The 16,220-nt window shown below is 37.2% G+C and overlaps 1 protein-coding gene across 1 annotated transcript in view; it reads right to left on the bottom strand.

Moving 5' to 3' along the window:
* PTPRD (protein tyrosine phosphatase receptor type D) overlaps positions 1 to 16,220 on the bottom strand; it is a 450,382-nt gene that overhangs the window by 172,856 nt on the left and 261,306 nt on the right. The window contains exons 5-8 of the mRNA XM_070742569.1: positions 6,141 to 6,329; positions 4,873 to 4,881; positions 4,130 to 4,147; positions 2,405 to 2,515 (exon numbers count right to left, since the gene is read on the bottom strand). Coding sequence (XP_070598670.1) covers positions 2,405 to 2,515; positions 4,130 to 4,147; positions 4,873 to 4,881; positions 6,141 to 6,329 — 327 coding nt within the window. The remainder of the gene's footprint in view (positions 1 to 2,404; positions 2,516 to 4,129; positions 4,148 to 4,872; positions 4,882 to 6,140; positions 6,330 to 16,220) is intronic.

Here is a 16,220-nt window from a genome sequence, read left to right as displayed (position 1 = left end):
TAGCTAGGATTAAGGATAATGTTAAAAGCAGTTCTATGTGTACAAAATGAGGGATATTAGTATCTACAACACATAGCAACAAGGTACTGCATTAACAAAGTAATCAGCATTTAAGCAAAGCACAACAGCAAGAAAATGATTAAGAATCAGTGTTCCTGCTTCATTTATTCTGCACGTTTCATCTGTATATTGCAAGTATTGAAAAAGGAGAAGCAACAAATCAAGGCCTTTTGTTCTACAAAATAGTGCATCCTTTATTATGCCAGCTTTTAGATAAGAAGCTAAACTGTACCTCTCAGTGATAAAATAGAGTGAATCAATATGGTCCTGACTGAGAGAAATGGACACCTAAGTCCTATCATTAACAATGGGAGTTATGAGAGGGGAGTGTTTTTTGTTATTTATATAGGGAAAACCTTAGCTGGGTGAAGACTATAAGTTCCAGACAAACGTTTCTTTAATTTCAACCTTCCTATTGGATTGATTGAATAAGTAAATGTCTATAGACATGAAAGAGGCTTAATCTGATGGCCTCGTGAGTGAATGGGGAGGGGAGGCATAGGGAGAAGAAGGAGCCAAACATGCCTTTCAGCCAAATGACAAAAAGTTACACAAGCAAGTGACAGGCAGTGCAGACTCTGTAATCCTAAACGGAGTATTTATTTTTGAGGGGTCGGGCAAGGGGATATTTTGCTTCTTTTAAAAAATAAAATTAAAACACAAGAGAAGTTTTAGTCTTCATGCTTGAAGGAGTGCTCGGAGGAGCAATTAATGGCAGAAAGTCATTCCTGGATCAGCAGGCATCAACAAGATAAAAGGAAAGGAAACTGGAAGAAGGGAGGAAAAAGCAGGAACACTGACCAAATTGGCAAGGCCTTAAGCATTCAGGAGTATTATCACTATTGGTCATGCATCCAGACTTTCATCTTCTTTGACCATGCACAACAATCATATACCATCACACATTAAAAGCCATGACCAGGGCATTCTCTGCTTTAACATAACACTATCTTTAAAATAAATAATAAATAAATAAACAAACAAACAAATAAACAAATAAATAAATAAATAAATAGGCCACAATGCAACTACATTCATTTCATTTGTATTCTTTGTTATTGGTTTAATTAAGAGTTTTGTAAGGTGGGTAAAAAAGTAAAAAACACACCAACCTTCTCGCAGCTCTGAGGGATGTAGGGGGTTTGATGCAGAACACAATGAAATGAGGAAAGGAGAAAAACAAGGGAAACACAGAGAGAGTAAAAAGGCCATATCAAGGCTTTCAATGGCTACTTGAACATCTTTTACTTGCTCTAGTCAAACCTTCCTACCTCAGTTCGGTTAGCAATTTTTCACAGCTATTACGGTGTTAGAAATTAGCATTATTTGAAAAAAAAAATCCTTCAATGGCACACATGCCTCATGCAGTTTAATATTTTCAAAAGGAAAAGGATTAGGTAGCTTTCTAAGAAGGCCATAATCATTTCTGAACCTTTCCTCTCCCCCCCGCCCCAAATTATATCATAAATACTTTTGAGGAAGTTGTATATTATAACGTCCTGACAATGTCATGAGGTAAAAACTGTGTTTTAAAAACAAAATTATCCCTTTGCCTTTCTAACCCACCCTTTCCTATAGCGCTCTTGTTTTCTAGAAATATATTAAAGACTCAGATAATGTAAATTACGCCTAGAAGTTACAAAACATCTGGATTAATTTTTTTAAAAATGGATTTATTTTTTAAAAAATCTGACTCTTACATGGGTCACTAATTCATATCTACTAAAATTAGGTCAGTATTCTCCCCTTTGTTCCTCGTTTTCTCAAAGAACAGGTAGTTCATTAATACCTTTGCTATGCATTACATATTTCAGTTAATATTTCAAATTAAATAGGGAATATATGTGGGAAGGGTTGACAGAAAAGGAAATCACCAGAGTCTTCTTCCCTGAGAATTTTCAAACTAAAACCTTTTTCCTTTTAACAGAGGTCACATGGAAACATACCTCAATACTTTGTAATTACGGTTAAATTAGTTTCATAGCAAGCAATACTAGGAATTTTAATTACACCAAAATAAACAAAAGAAAGAAAAACAATAGGAACCCCCCCCCCCCAATTAATACAACATTCAGGTAACTATCCAATGCAAGAAAGGTAGAAGTCAAGCTGTAAAACAAATGCAAATATACTTACAAACTTTAAATCACAGGGACATATTAGATTCAATAGTGCCTGTCTTCGTCCCCAAAGTTTTCCACTAAGCTTTTAGACCATTTCTCTTACAGCTACGTTTTCCCATAATGTCTTTAATAAAACAAGTTGCTAAAAGATAAACCTCAAGAGAATCTTAACACTCTTGAGCCTGAATGAAGAGTTGATGCCAGGGTTATGTCGTTCCTACCTCTGACATAAAGATTGGCAGGGGCAGAATAGCGAGTACCAGCACTGTTGGTTGCAACACACTCATATTTGCCTTGGTCAGATTCTTCACTCAATTCAATTTGCAGGGCCCCTGTATGGATATAAAATATATTCCCAAAGAAATTGTCAAAAGATAAGTTTTTCAAACTGCTAACAATACACCACTTAACAATAATGAAAAACCCTGTAAGCGAAGGTCCACTCAACGTCGGTTCATTTTCTCGCTAAGGTAACACAGACAAAAAAATGATGTGATGAAAAAAACAAGGAGATTATTTTTTTCACACCATCAATACTAAAACAAGAAACAATCTGCATTTGTCAAACAATTCTCTAGCATAATACTTTTTCTCCTAGACTATTAAAATGAAGATGGGTGAGACTGCTTCAAGGAAGTATGGCTTTAAAATAAAACAAAGGAGATTAGATTATCGGGTCATCACATTTTGTTTTACTAAATTCTAGTTTTCGTGTGTGTGCAGTAAAAGTAATACAAAAGTGTGGAACTTGTCAAAAAAGGGCAAGATGGTTTTCAAGAAAATCTTCTTCTGAAGAAGCCCAAAAATGTGCAGCAAGTACAAAAAAGGCTGCTTGAAGTGAAAAAAGGAAACAAATTAGTTATTTATAGTAATCAAAAGAAACAAAACTCCCTTAAAGACATGCAGATTTGTAAGAAAAAGAAACACATTCAGCTACAATTTTCAATCTTTTAGTGCATTTGCTGAAAAACAAGAGAATTGGATTAGAAGGCACCAAAAAGAAAAAGAAAAAAAGAAAAAAGTTTAAAAAATAAACAAAGAAGAAGCAACCAACCACTGCTGAGGACCTCGGAGTGGCCCCCCAAGACACCCATCAAAATCCACGACTGGGATTAGCAGTGTGGTGTCAGAAAACCCAAGAAAAATACAAAACAAGAATTACAAAAGACATGGACAATCTTTATAAAATATATTAAAACCCAGTAATACCACATACCATTATGAATATTCAATTATCAACATTTCAATTTTCAAAACCTGAAGATCAGAAGGATCGAAAAATCCATTGAAGAGTCAATCCAAGAAAAAAATACATATTGTATTAGGAAGAAGAATGTGTTTATATATAAATATATAATTGGTTTAAAAGAAAAAAGTCTATTTGAACAAAAAGAAAAAAAGAAACCCTTTTAAAGACAAAGTTAAAAAGAAGATATTCCTTGTTGTCTTCTGCATGTCTGCAACTGTTCTCCAGACCATCTTGGCTTGGTCCAAAAAAAAAAAAAACAGAACAGCTAAGGAAGAAAAAAAAATGATCTTTTTTTTTTGCTCCAGTTGGACCAAAAAAAAAGAAGGAAAGAAAAAAAAAGGTAGAAAAAGAAGAAAAAAGAAAAAGGGGGACAAATGATACGCTGTGACTGGGTAGTGGCCTTAAGACCTGGATATGCTTTCTTTGAAGCATATCACAAAATAACAAACCTTTTTTTCAAAAAGAAAAAATAAACAGAAAAAACACATTTTTAAATGGAAGGTGAAAAATATGGTGGGGGGAAAAAAATCACAAGATGAAAGTCACTGACCATAACTAAATAGGATAAAAGGAAGAAATAAAGATGATGACTGATTTAGATGATGCATTTATTTTTTTAAAAAAATGACAATAATGAAAGGGATGGGAGAACAGAAAGAATAAGATCATTCTGTGAACGTTAGTTCAGCAATCTTACCTCTTATTGGTGTACCACCTGGGTAGATAATATGAATGCAAATAAGATTAGAAAGAAGAAACATTAGTACGAGAAGAAGGAGGCTAGGGCTTTGGAAGAAGAATCAAATTAGAGTTATAGAATTAAATAAGGACTTAAAGGAATCTTGTTTTATACTGTCAAAACAGGAATATATTTAGGCATAATAAAAAGTAGTATACCAAAACAGGGAAGCCATCATCTTTGGAAGTGGGGTGAGGTGACAAGGGCAGGGAAGTTCCTTCATTCATACAAAACTTACATTTGGGATTATTGAGGAATAATATATATATATGTATGTCTGAAAGCCTAAAAATTCATAATTCTACAGTTAATAATAACAGTTTAGGAAGTGAATCTAGGAAGAAAAAGAGGAGGAGATACTGGAGGAAGAGAGAGAAAAACAGAAACAGAAAGATGGGGGAAGAGTTTATACTAAAGACTATATAAAAATAAACACTGAGTTTATTTTGGATTCTTTTTTCACTTACTCTGCTACATCTACGTGACATTTGTGTTTTGTTCTTTCTCACTGTGAGTTTCTATACAATATCATTTTTGTGAAAGGTTGTGTGTGCACTACTATCACATCTGGTGACTACCCTGTTAGTAAAATGCATGCCATGCATTTTAAGAGTAATAATAAGCATTATAATACCATAATTATAGTATTCTGCATATGAAAATTAGTGGGGGTGAAGTGCGCTTCAGAACTAAGCACTTACCAATAGATTCTGGAGATTTAAATACGGAGAGAAGAGAGACAGCATAAAAATATTATTATATTCCTTATAATTTGGTACAAAATTTTTCAAGTTAACGCTTTATATATTAAAAAATCTATGTCACAGGTGAAAATCACTTCTAGTTTTACATTAAAAGAGGTTTACTCTACACATGTCTGCTCATAACAAGCATAAAAGTTGGTAACAAGACGGTTTAACATCATTGCAGGACATATCAGAAAGGTAAACGTTCTGGGAATCACCTGATTTTATAGCATTATTATTTCTGAAGTAAGCAGCCTTGTTACATTTCCCATCCCTTATATTTTATATGGGGAAAAGCATACAACTTATAAACATTAGTTATATTATTATGAAGCTGCATGAAGAGGAGGAGGGATTCCATCTGGTAGGGAAACAGCGAAAGAAAAAGAGCTGCTAAAGCTGGACTCTACACGAAAAGCAGGCTTCTGTAGATCCAGATACTGAAATACTAAGGAAATTCCAGAATCACTACTGTGGCTAGATACATCAAAAAACTTTTAGCCAATTCATAACCATCAACATAACAATAATAATCTCTCCTTTCAAAGGATATCCCAAGGATAGTTATTATCGTTGTAGCGGCACTTTGTTTGGTTTTTTAAAAAAATGTTGGTTAAAAATTGTATGCAAGAAAAAAGTAATGTGTTTCATGTATCAGTGAATGGCAGGAAGATACGTCCCAACTGGCTAATCTTTGGTGAATTTCAAATGTTGAAAACAATTCACAAAACACAATTGTTATATAGTATTTTAAACATCAAAAATGACAAATTTGGGTTGGATGAGGATACTCATTGGTACTCCTTGCATATCCTGAAGTCCAATGCTGATGACAATAATAATAATAATAATAATAATAATAATAATAATAATAATAATAATAATAGATAAAAGGTAGAAGAGAAAATGGATCTGTCAAATACTGCTGAAAAGCAGTAAAGAAAGCAACAAAAAATTGAAACTATAGTCACAGCAGTGAGCAATGTGGAATAAACAGAAGCTGCAAAACATTCTGGAAATAAACTATAGAAATTTTGGGAACAGACTATGGCTATAATACAGACATGGACAACACGCTCAACAACATAAAAAAGAGTAGGGAATAAATCACAACCCAAAAAATCAAACAAACACACCAATAAGGAAAAAGAACATAAACAACAAAAATAAAATCCAGGAAAGAATTATTTAAGGCATTACTGAAAACAGTAACAATACCTTACCTGATCGTAATTGCTTAATGCGCCCATTGTTGTTGCTTGTATCTACAGGTAAAAAATCTTTGAACCATGTTATTTCTGGATCAGGATTGCCGCTGGCTGCACATAACATAGTGGCTGTTCGAGTGCGCTCAACCACCTTTAACTGTGGTCCCATATCAATGGTGGGAAAACCACGGGGAATTTGATCCTCTGGAAAGAAAACAGAATATGGTTTATATGGTTTATTATGAACCTCAACTCTTTTATAGATGCATTTCAGATTCTGCATATTTCAGACCTATTTTGAATCAAATTTTCAGGCTTTTTAATAGGATGATAGGGGTATACTAAACCATGAACCAAAATAATTTCAGCTCTAATTCTATTCTTAATTCAATTCAATTTATTAGATTTGTATGCTGCCCCTCTCCGTAGACTCGGGGCAGCTCACAACAGTAGTAACACAGTATATAACAAATCTAATAATTAAAAGTCACTAAAACCCCCTTATTAAAAGAAAACATACACACAACATACCACGCATAAACTATATAGGCCTGGGGGAGATATCTCAGTTCCCCCATGCCTGGCGGCAGAGGTAGGTTTGAAGAAGTTTACGAAAGACAAGGAGGATGGGGGCAATTCTAATCTCCGGGGGGAGCTGGTTCCAGAGGGTCGGGGCCGCCACAGAAAAGGCTCTTCCCCTGGGTCCCGCCAGACAACATTGTTTAGTTGACGGGACCCGGAGAAGGCCAACGCTGGGATGCTGATGTATTTCTTGATGCCAAAAAAGCATTTGACAACGTATATTGGATTTTTAGGAAAATACAATTAAATAAGATGAATATGGGAACCAAATTTTTTAATATAATTGACACGATTTATTCCAATCAATCAGCAAAAATTATAATAAATAATGAACAAACAGAAAGATTAAAAATACAAAGAGGAGTCAGACAAGGTTGCCCTATATCACCCTTACTATTTATTTTAACATTAGAAACATTATTAATAAAAATAAGAACAGAAAATAATATAAAAGGATTAAAGATTAAAAAAGAAACAAAGTCCAAGCATTTGCTAATGATGTGGTTTTTATAATAGAAGACCCTTTGACATCAATATTAAAACTAATAGACTTAATAGAAGAAGTGGCAGGTTTGAAAATTAACAAGGAAAAGACACAAATACTTCCAAAAAACATGATGGATTTACAGATAAAACAATTAGAAAAATTAACAAATATGAAGACAAAAAAAATATTGGGGCATTTGGATCTCTGCCAAAGCTATATCTTTAAAAAATGATAATTATATAAAACTTTTAGGTCAAATTAAAAAAGACTTGGAAATGTGGAATAATTTACAGCTATCCTTAGTAGGAAGAATCTCTACAATTAAAATGAATATTCTTCCCAAAGTACTGTTTTTATTTCAGGTAATCCCAATAAATCCAGGAGGAATGTTTTTTAAAAAATTAACTAAGATTACTAAAAAAATTATATGGCAAGGTAAGAAACCAGGAATAAAACAAAGTTCACTAGAAGATCAGAAGGAGATCTTCCCAAACTGGAAGTTATATTATCAGGCGGCAGCACTATCTTGGATAAAAGAATGGCTAACTTTGGAAAATAGAAGATTATTAAATTTAGAGGGCCATGATTTAATGCTAGGTTGGCATGCCTTTGTGTGGTATGAAAAGTCCAAAACCCATTCATATTTTAAAAGAAACATAATTAGAAAGGCATTAATAGATGTTTGGAATGAGATTTTAAAAAATCATTTTCTAGTAATGTCAGAATGGAAGCTATTTCCTACCCTAATTTATTAAAAGAAGGTAAAATATGGAAATATACAGATATTCTTGATAACCAATTAAATCTGAAAACAAAACAAGAATTACAGGAATTAGGGTTAGAAAAAGATTGGTGGCAATACGCCCAGATTAATTCTAGATACCAAAAAAATGCAAGAATATTTCTTTTTAAGAAGGTTAATAATATACTCGGGAAATTACTAATTCAAAACCAAGAAAAATTGATTGGGAAGTTATATAAATATTTAATAAATTATAAGACAATAGGTTGGATATTAAAAGATAATATGATCAGTTGGTGTAAAAATTTTGGAAAAGAAATAAACCTAGATACATGGGAAAAGGTTTGGATATACAATTGGAAAATAACTAAATCACTCTCCTTTAAAGAAAATCAAATTAAGATGTTCTATAGGTGGCATCTGCCACCAAATAGGATTTCAAAGATGTTTCCAAGTGCTTCACATATTTGTTGGAAATGTAAAAAAGAAATTGGCACATATTTCCACGCATGGTGGACATGCCCAAAATCCAAGATTTATTGGAATAAGGTAGAAAAATGGTTAAAGGAAATTACAAACAAGGAAATTAGGAAGACCCAAGACTTCTGGTAGCTGCGAGCCGCGTTGGGAGGCTGGAGACGGAGCTCTGTCCCCAGACCTCCGTTTTTGCCCTGGTGGTCATGATTCAGCGGTACGATCGGACCCAGAGAGTCCGATCAAGAACAGGGGGTCTCCGTGCATCGGAGGGGGTGTTCGCCGCTGCGCCTGGGGCAGGATTGCCTCACAACGTCAGGCGCAAAGATCCGGGGGCCAGATTACATTATTACTGATTATATAGTGATATTTCATTGATAAGATTATTTTTCTGTATTGATCTAAATTAGAATTAGGGTTTTTTTCTGTACTAAGAAGACTTCTATAAGCAGAGCAATTGTAGCTCATCTATATGTTAACTGTTGTATGTCTTGTTTTGTCTTACATTTTAAAAAATTAATAAAAATATTATTATTTTTTTTTAAAAAAAGAGATGGGTCCTGGGTCCTGTCAGACAACATTGTTTAGTTGACGGGACACGGAGAAGGCCAACTCTGTGGGACCTAACTGGTCGCTTGGACTCGTGCGGCAAAAGGTGGTCTCGGAGATATTCTGGCCTGATGCCATGAAGGGTTTTATAGGTCATAACCAATATTTTGAATTGTGACCGGAAACTGATCGGCAACCAATGCAGAGTGTTGGTGTGACATGGGCATACCTAGGGAATCCCATGACTGCTCTCGCAGCTGCATTTTGCACGGTCCGAAGTTTCCGAACACTCTTCAAAGGTAGCCCCATGTGGAGAGCGTCCTTCGGAGGCAAAACCCACAGCCATTCCATCTTATCAGGGTTAAGTTTGAGTCTGTTGACACCCATCCAGACCCTAACAGTCTCCAGGCACTGGCACATCACTTCTACTGCTTCGTTGACTGGACATGGGGTGGAGATGTAAAGCTGGGTATGATCAGCGTACTGATGATACCTCACCCCATGTCCTTGGATGATTTCACCCAGTGGTTTCTTGTAGATATTAAATATCAGGGGGGAGAGGACCGACCCGTGAGGCACCCCGCAAGGGAGCAACCTAGAAGTCAACTTCTGACCCCCCCACTAACACCGAGTGCGACCGGCCAGAGAGGTAGGATGAGAACCACTGAAGAACAGTGCCTCCCACTCTCAACCCCCCCAGCCGGCGCAGAAGGATACAATGGTCGAAGTATCGAAAGCCACTGAGAGGTCGAGAAGCACAAGGACAGAGGATAAACCCCTGTCCCGGGCCTGCCAGAGATCATCCATCAGCACAACCAAAGCATTTTCCTTGCTGTAGCCGGGCCTGAATCCTGACTGCTGAGGGCCTAGATAATCGGCTTCTTCCAAGGATCTTTGGAGTTGGAGCGCCACCACCTTCTCAACAACCTTCCCCATAAAGGGAAGGCTGGAGACTGGACGATAGTTGTTAAGAATGGCTGGATCCAGGGAGCCAGAAAGGCCCCCCTCCTCAGAGAAGCATTGACAATCTCCTGGACCCTCCTCCCTGCTGGCCAAAACCAGCCAAGAGGAACACGGATCCAGTAAACAGGTGGTGGAACGCACAGCTCAAATGGCCTTGTCCACTTCATCAGGTGTCACCAGATCAAACTCCTCCGAGACAGATGGACAAGTACGGCCCCAGTCACCTCGACTGACTCGTTGTCAGTCAACTCTGTTATCCAATCGGAGTCAAGGTCCGCCCAGATCTGAGCGACTTTATCAGCGGAAAATGTGTTAAAGTCCTCGGCACTACTCTACAAGGGCTCCCCAACTCCCCCCTGATTAAGAAGGGAGTGGGTCACCCTAAACAGAGCGGCCGGAGATTCCGCTGATGCAATCAAGGCGGCATGATACGTGCATCTTGCCGCCTTGAGCGCTACTTTGTAAGTCTTAATAAAAGCTCTTACAAGTGTTTGATTGGATTCGGACTTACTCTTCCTCCATTGTTTCTCTAGACGTCTCTTCTGGCGTTTCAACTCCCAGAGCGCCTTGTTGAACCATGGAGCTCTACGGGGTCTAGCGCCACAGAGAGGTCGCAATGGCGCAATCCGGTCAAGACCCTCCGCTGTAGCCTTGTTCCAGGCATCAGCAAGAGACTCTGCCGAACTGTGGATGAGTGCATCTGGAATAACCCCAAGCGCCCTCTGAAAGCCCTCTGGGTCCATCAGGCATCTGGGGCGGAACCACCTAGTCGGTTACGCCTCCCTGCAGGGAAGGATTGGAGCCAGGAATTTAAGCCACAATAGAAAATGGTCTGACCATGACAAAGGCAACACTGCTAAGCCCCTTAGTCTCAGACCATTACTCAATTGCTCAGAGAGGAATACCATGTCGGGTGCGTGCCCCCCCTCGTGAGTTGGACCCTGTATTACTTGAGTCAGGTCCATGGCTGTCATGGTGGCCATGAACTCCTGCGCTCACCCAGAGGTTTTGCCGAGCGACGGCAGGTTAAAGTCCCCCAAAACAATGAGTCTGGGGAACCCCACCGCCAACCCGGCTACCTCCTTGAGCAGCACAGGTAGGGCTGTTGACACGCAGCTGCGAGACAGGTACGTGAGCAACAAGCCCACCTGAACCCTTAGTTCAACTTCACCAGGAGGGACTCACAACCCGCAATCTCTGGAGCAACGAGTCTACACAAGCAAAGGCTCTCTCTGGTTATAATAGCCACTCCTCCCCCCCCTTCCCTGGGATCGACTCTGATAGGATCCTGATTTATTTGCAGAATTTCCAAATGAACGGAGCTATAAGTTTTCAGAATTCTACAAGCAGCGGTGGGCTAAACTGCACTCGCCACCACGGCTCGTACCTTCTTGTGGGACCAGTGTGATTTTTCTGCTGCATCTGTGGAGGAAGCAAAATCGTGCACAGAGCCACAGGTGTGCCTATGTTTCAGCATGCGCTGAAGCAAAAAAAATCTTGCTAAAACACAAGCACACCCGCAGTTCTGTGCCGTGATTTTTCTTCCTCCACAGGTGCAGCAGCAAAATTGTGCTGGTCCCGCAAGAACTTATGAGCTGCGGCGGCGAGCAATTAAATTTAGTGTTTTGGCTCATAGCCCACCGGTGCCTACAAGGATATGTTGTTGATTCAAAGATTATAACTTTCACTGACAGGTGAAAACAGTGGGGAAATGGAAGCTCTGTACCCAACTCAAAACCTATGCAGATTTTTGCTGCTTAGTCAACATAATTTGGTTTTTCATAAGAAGTTAAAGATATAAAGCTATGTGACTTTCAAGGAAGACAAGGTTCCTAAATATAGTGAAACTTATTTGTAATAAAATCTGTACAGGTAATTCTCAATTATACCCACAACTGATACTGGAATCTCAGTCACTGAGTGAGGTAATCATTAGGCAAGACATTCATGTCAACTTTGTTCAATGACTACAATCCTCATACTTCTGTTTGTGGTTATTAAGTGATCTACTGGGTTGTGAAATGGACCAGATTGAAAGAGCTGCCTGCAGAATACAGCTCCCCTCTCTATGTGGAAGAGAACTGTACTGGCAGACAATGGGAACAGAACACAGATGTTAGGGATCTGCGTCTGCATCCCACTAAATTCAGCTCTTTTGGATGTAAGCTCCATTTCTATTCCAATCATAGAGATTGAGCTATCCTTGGCAGGCAGCCCCAAGAGACGAGAGGAAGTCTTCTCAGCAGGCGGCAGCAGCAGCATGCAACCTTCCCTACTGTTTTCTCCACTAACTTTCAGGAAATGTTAGCATAAACTATAATTCTATGAATTTATCAGAAAATCTGTTTTTACCATTTAAATTCCACAGCAAACTGTATCAATTGTATCTCATGAGATGTTTTTCAAATCATTTCTACTTTCAAAAGGATATATAATTTAAAGATCATATGTAGGACTGCTGATTTATGTACAAAAGGCCAGAGCTCTTCCAAGAGTATAACATTAATAATGAATAATCTACTGTTTTATTTGATTTAACAAGTACAGCCAGAAGAAAAAAAAAATCAAAAATAGTATTCAGATTTGCATAAAGGTTGCTACTATAACCTAGAAACCACACTCAGTAATTTCTCATTGATTATAAAGGCCTTATTTATTTTTCTTTCAAACACACTGATTTTTCTCCCAAACCAAAAGAAAACAGGAGAAAAGACCAATAACTACCGTGGACTTATTTTATTAAATGTGACTAATACTGATGCACCGCTTTTAAGGAAAGAAGATAATTTATTACAATTTTTCTAGCATCAACAGATAATTTCTTTTGCTAGAAAATGATATGAGCATTTCACATATTTCTCGAAAAGCTTTCACGGGCATTTGAAAAAGTTAAAAGTGATACCTTGGAAGACTTGACCAATGTTTGCATTACTTGATAACGTCCTTCCCACTTAGAGCTATGGAACCACTGGCAATATGACTTGTGTATATTGCTATAACAGAATGGTATTTCCAACTTTTAAAAGTGTGAATTTACTTATCTTTATCAATATGTAAGCTGACCTTCTTATGCCATTTTGTATTGGCTCTTCCCAAAGAATCCTACATTTTATAACAATTTATAAGATGTGAAGTTTTCACCTTGGGAATTACTGATAAGATATGATTTATGCCATGCTGAAGTAGCACTCTAAGGTATTTGCATGACCTTTCCTTTTCCTATTTCATTTACCAAGAATACATGCATTCCCATTTTCTTATAAATATCCAAACAACCAAGATAATATGTCTTGTGTACAACTAGGGTAGAGAATGTAAAAGAAATTCCCTTTTTTACATTTAATAAGAACAATTAAATTCAATCTATCCCTTTCATGCAAAGATTCTGTCTGAGTACACACTCCTTATTAAATTTCCACGAGGAACATTATAATGTAGCAGATTGAAATAGTCAGAGTTGTTATACTTTGACAGTTCTGGCTTGTTTCCAATCTGGCTGTCAGGTATTTGGCAATAAAACTTAGAATTCAGCATAAAATAAGGATGGGAAGAAATAATGAAATTTGTAACAGCACCGCTTATCTCAATGGGCATAAGTTTATATGACATTAATTGCTTTCTGTTCTACTTTAAATGTATTAATTATTTCTATAAAACTTTTCCAGTTTGATGGCACAATGTTTAACAGCATATCAGACAACATGAACAATGACATCAATCAGCAATTATTGTGTAGCAACAACTTCTTTTTACAATATAAAAAGTATTAATAATCAATACAGTAACAGCTTTAAATTTCAACACCAAATAACAAACATTTTTCCTTCTTCATTAGCATGCACATTAATATAATCATCAGGATTTTAAGCACAACATTCTCCAGTTTTCATTTTAATATTCACTTGTACTCAATTAGCTAGTCCTTCATCAACATTTTAAGTCAGGCATGACTTTCATACCCTTTATCACACCTTGTCAGGCAAACCGAAAGATTATGTCCTTGGGCTAAGGAAGATTTACAAAAAATGTACACTTTAAAATATGTTTATGATGGTAATTGCAGGAAGCCTGACCACATCAGAGTTTCTCAGCATTCATAAAAAATTATAGCATCAATTATGTTTTTTTGCTATTTTTAAAAAAATTCTGTTCTGGCACTTATTCCACATGCTTTTATTATTGTCTAAGAGTTTAGGGTAGTTTTTACACCAGACAATTATATTAGAAAGTAGCAATAGCTTTACTATAAATTTTATTGAAAAAACTCTGCAACATCACATTATTATTCTCTTCATTATGAAGACTGAAAAATATGTGATGATGATTATTATTATTTATTAGATTTGTATGCCGCCCCTCTCCAAAGACTCGGAGCGGCTTCCAACAACAAAGCATGTTTTATATTTTTTGCAAATTAATCCAACTAGTGGTTCTTAAATTGTCACAGTGCATGTGTATGTAGAGGTGTGTATGCATATGTGTGTGCACAAACACTACACAATAATAATTTTACAACTCAATTGAAAAGTATCACTAGTAAAAGGTGTAAATATAAAAGGTTATTAGAATTATGACATATAATTCAAATAACAAGGAAAATGCGTCCAGCAACAAATCAATTATTTTTCCATTAACTATTAGTTTCTGCCCACAGAAAATTTCAAGTGAAGCAACCAAGTTCTACCTGTGGAATTTGCTGCCTCTGACAGAATAAGATGTGGGAGTATGTTTGATGTAGGAGTGTGTTAATTGAATTTTAGAGATCAACATAGATATTGGTTGAAATAAAATAGAAGTAATTTGACTAATGTAAAAATGTGCTATTAGCTGAAATACATGTTTATTTATTCAGCAAAATACCCAGATATTCTATTAGCTAAATCTAGATCTTTGGGGGTATTGATAGAAGATTCAATGAAAATAGAAGAGTAGGAGAAGGAAGGAGGCTGCTTGAGAAACTAAAGCCATGTAGATGGGAGCTAGCACAATTCCAGTCTATCCAAGAAAAGATGTGGCAATGTACACTACATTAATGTCTATATTGTAGACACTTTGCTAACGGCCGCAAAAGCATGGATATAGTGTTGTATTTATGAGAAAGTGCATTTTGCTAGCTAGTGATATAAACATTCCAGATCTGGCTTGTTAGGAAATAAGCAAGATGAGACTCAGGGGGTTAGAGACTGAATGGTATGCAGGCAATAGTGTTGGTGGTCTTACCAGAAGATTAAGAAAAATGTTTTGGGGAGCAGTATGTACTGTTTTCAATAAGATGAATGGTAAACATAACCTCATATATTCCCATGTCATGACTGAGTATGCACTATCCTTGGTGTGAAATTTGTGCAATGTATGTATGTATGTATTTTAATGTATGTATGTATTTAAATTTAATTTGACTTCTAAGTCGCCCAATCCTGAAGGACTCAGGGCGGCTTATAACAATATAAAATACAAAAAAAACCAATTAAAAAGAAGTCAAATATTCAATTGAACAATAAAACCAGATTAAAACCCATAATAAACTAAATAATCAGCATACTTATTTTATTTATTTATTTATTTATTTATTTATTTATTTATTTATTTATTATTTAGATTTGTATGCCGCCCCTCTCCGCAGACTCGGGGCGGCTCACAGCATAACACAACAATTTATACATACATAACATTCCTACAATTTGGCCATGATAGTTGTTAATTAAGCTCAACCCGGATAAGACGGAGTGGCTGTGGGTTTTGCCTCCCAAGGACAATTCCATCTGTCCATCTATCATCCTGGGGGGGGGGATTATTGACCCCCTCAGAGAGGTTCCGCAACTTGGGCGTCCTTCTCAATCCACAATCACATTAGAGAACCATCCTTCAGCTGTAGTGAGGGGGGCGTTTGCCCAGGTTCGCCTGGTGCACCAGTTGCGGCCCTATTTGGACCGGGACTCACTGCTCACAGTCACTCATGCCCTCATCACCTCGAGGTTCGACTACTGTAACGCTCTCTACATGGGGTTACCTTTGAAAAGTGTTCGGAAACTTCAGATCGTGCAGAATGCAGCTGCGAGAGCAGTCATGGGCTTCCCCAGGTATGCCCATGTCACACCAACACTCCGCAGTCTGCATTGGTTGCCGATCAATTTCCAGTAACAATTCAAAGTGTTGGTTATGACCTATAAAGCCCTTCATGGCATCGGACCAGAATATCTCCTAGACCGCCTTCTGCTGCACGAATCCCAGCGACCGATTAGGTCCCACAGAGTGGGCCTTCTCCAGGTCTCGTCAACTAAACAATGTCGGTTGGCGG

This window comes from Erythrolamprus reginae, chromosome 2, assembly GCF_031021105.1.
Source record: "Erythrolamprus reginae isolate rEryReg1 chromosome 2, rEryReg1.hap1, whole genome shotgun sequence".
NCBI classification, from domain to species: domain Eukaryota; kingdom Metazoa; phylum Chordata; class Lepidosauria; order Squamata; family Dipsadidae; genus Erythrolamprus; species Erythrolamprus reginae.
The sequence above is the reverse complement of the archived record's forward strand: the minus strand, read 5'-3'. Positions and strand labels throughout refer to the sequence as shown.